This window comes from Pteropus vampyrus, unplaced genomic scaffold, assembly GCF_000151845.1.
Source record: "Pteropus vampyrus isolate Shadow unplaced genomic scaffold, Pvam_2.0 Scaffold472, whole genome shotgun sequence".
Lineage (NCBI taxonomy): Eukaryota > Metazoa > Chordata > Mammalia > Chiroptera > Pteropodidae > Pteropus > Pteropus vampyrus.
The window spans coordinates 968,950-971,576 of record NW_011889253.1 but is presented as its reverse complement, the minus strand read 5'-3'; the positions used below and the strand labels follow the sequence as shown (position 1 = coordinate 971,576).

The 2,627-nt window shown below is 36.8% G+C and overlaps 1 protein-coding gene across 5 annotated transcripts in view; it reads left to right on the top strand.

Moving 5' to 3' along the window:
• ARHGEF6 (Rac/Cdc42 guanine nucleotide exchange factor 6) overlaps positions 1 to 2,627 on the top strand; it is a 112,011-nt gene that overhangs the window by 38,046 nt on the left and 71,338 nt on the right. For all 5 annotated transcript variants that reach the window (XM_011382415.2, XM_011382421.2, XM_011382417.2 and 2 more), the window contains one exon: positions 407 to 477. In XM_011382415.2, coding sequence (XP_011380717.1) covers positions 407 to 477 — 71 coding nt within the window. The remainder of the gene's footprint in view (positions 1 to 406; positions 478 to 2,627) is intronic.

Genomic DNA, 2,627 nt, shown 5'->3' with positions numbered 1-2,627 from the left:
AAAAAAATGTGTGTATGTGTGTGTGTGTGTGTGTGTGTGTGTGTGTGTGTGTGTGTGTATGTATTTGATTAGCTTTGGCTTTGCTTATCTGTTTTGAATAAGTTGAATTGAGAGGCTGATTGCAGTAAAGAGACAAGCCCAGACTGGGAGTGAAGTTCTTGCCCCAGCCTTGCCATTAAGTAACTAGACTGTAACTCTTTGGTTTATTCTCTCCCTCAGAAATTGAGGGGTCTGGACAAGAAGATCTAACTTTGACCATGTATAGTTTGGTAAAATTATTTAGAAATGCACATTTCTGTTGATCCTTCCACTTGACAATATTTATAGTACGTTAGTTGACTTATGTTATAAAATGTTCATTTTAGACTTATATGACATTAACATAATTTAAATGTCTTTTTCACAGAGAGACCTCTTTCCCCCAAGGCTGTCAAAGGATTTGAAACTACTCCACTTACCAAGAATTATTATTCTGTGGTGAGTGATTTCTTGACTCTCTGTATGGAACCTTTTTACTTGTTGAACCACTGATGTGTTGAGGTGATACAAATGGAAAGCTGGATAAAGTTCATTGCAAGGGTCTAGTGTCAGCTGCATTACAGTAGAACTCTTCTGCTTGTAGGCTTCTTATAGATGTCTGGAAGTTTTACATTCACTGCACTGAAAAATTCAAGGATAACACAAAGAATTAGAGCAAGACCTATTGAACTGCAGTGAAAGAGAAATTGGTGAATATGTAGACATTATGGGGAAATTCGGCAGTTAGATATAGCCTTACCAGATGTTTAGATGGTGAATTCCCAAGTTCCTCTAATGCAATAAGTTTTCAGTGATTGCATACTGTGATTTTATTTTAGAATCAGTCAATTTATTATATATCCTCTGAAATATTATCAACTTTGTTCTTGAGGAGAGCCCAAAGGAAAGGCTGCCCTTTGGCACAGAGGGAGAAATTAAATGGCTCTGGCTTGAATGCAGATATGTCAAAATATATTAGCTATAAATAGAGCATGTATAATACTCAAAATAAGTTCCCGTTTGAAAAAGAAAGCATATCTTTTTCCCTAATATGCTCTCTGCTTTCCTACATGTCTCCTTTCTTGACTTGGCCTGTGATAACCAATAAAGGGATAGGTTGAATGGAAGAGTTAGGATTCTAGCTGTGTCAAGACTTAAATATGCAGAGAAGAACTGAAAGAGAATTGGGGGAAGGGGAACTATATGAGCAGATTCACCCAGGCAAGGATGTATGTGCCCACAATCCATCCCTGCAGGTCATAGAGTGGACTCACATTAATCCTAATATTCAATTCTGGGAATCAGCATCTGTCTGCAGATGCTCCTACATCCAAATAGGAAAATAAAAACAGTAAAGGCCAGTATTGTTTATTTTTTTCTAACTTTCTTCTACTTTATTGTAACTTGTGGCAAATGCCTAAAGGGTAAGTGTCACAGAAACTATATGCAGTAGGAAATGTGGGAAGAAGTCTGTGGCATATTAAATCACATAAAAATCCCAGAAAACCTCCTGTAATCCTTGCTCTTGACATCCACCTTCTGTTTACCCCCAATTTCTCTCTCACTCATTTATCTACCCACTTGCTACTACCCTGAATTTTCTCTACCTTTTAAGTGCTTATATGCCCTTTTAAAAAAGACTTTATATTTTTAGAGCAGTTTTAGGTTCACAACAAAATTGAGTAGAAGGTACAGAGATTTCCCATATGCTCCCTGCCCACATGCATGTACAGACTTCCCCACTGTCAGCATCTCCCACCAGAGTGATACCTTTATTATAATTGAAAACTCTGTGTTGACACATCATTATCACCCAAAGTCCATAGTTTACATTAGAGTTCACTCTTGGTGTTGCACATTCTGTGGTTTTGGACAAATGTATAATGACATATGTCCATCTTTTAAGATCATAGAGGGTATTTTCACTGTTCAAAAAGTCCTCTGTGCACCCTCCCTTTTTTAAAAAATTAAGTTTATTGGGGTAATGTTGATTAATACAATTATATAATTTCAAGTGTACATTATAATTTGACATCTGTATATTCTATTATGTGTTTACCACCCCAAGTTCAGTTTCCTTCAGCTACCATATATTTGATACTCTTTACCCACTTTACCTTCCCCCTATCCCCCTATATTTGACCCCTTTTACCCCATCTACCTCCCCCTCCTCCCCTATCCCACTAGTAACCACTGGTCTATAGTCCTCTGGTAACCACTAGCCTATAGTCCATGTCTATGAGTCTCTGTTTGTCCTGTTCATTTGTTGCTTTTAGGTTTATATCCCACATATAAGTTATATCATGTGATTTTCAACTTTTTCTGTCTAGCTTATTTCTTCTCTTTTTAAAATATTGTTTATTTATGCTTTATTCCCTTTTTTTCTTTTTTTAATTAAGTTTGTTGAGGTAACATTGGTTAATACAATTATATAATTTCCAGGTGTACATTATAATTTAACATCTGTATATTTTATTGTGTGTTTACCACCCAAAGTCCAGTTTCCTTCAGCTACCATATATTTGATTCCCTTTACCCATTTCACTCTTCCCCTATCCCCTATATTTGAACCCCTTTACCCCATCTACCTCCCCCTACCACCCCCCCCC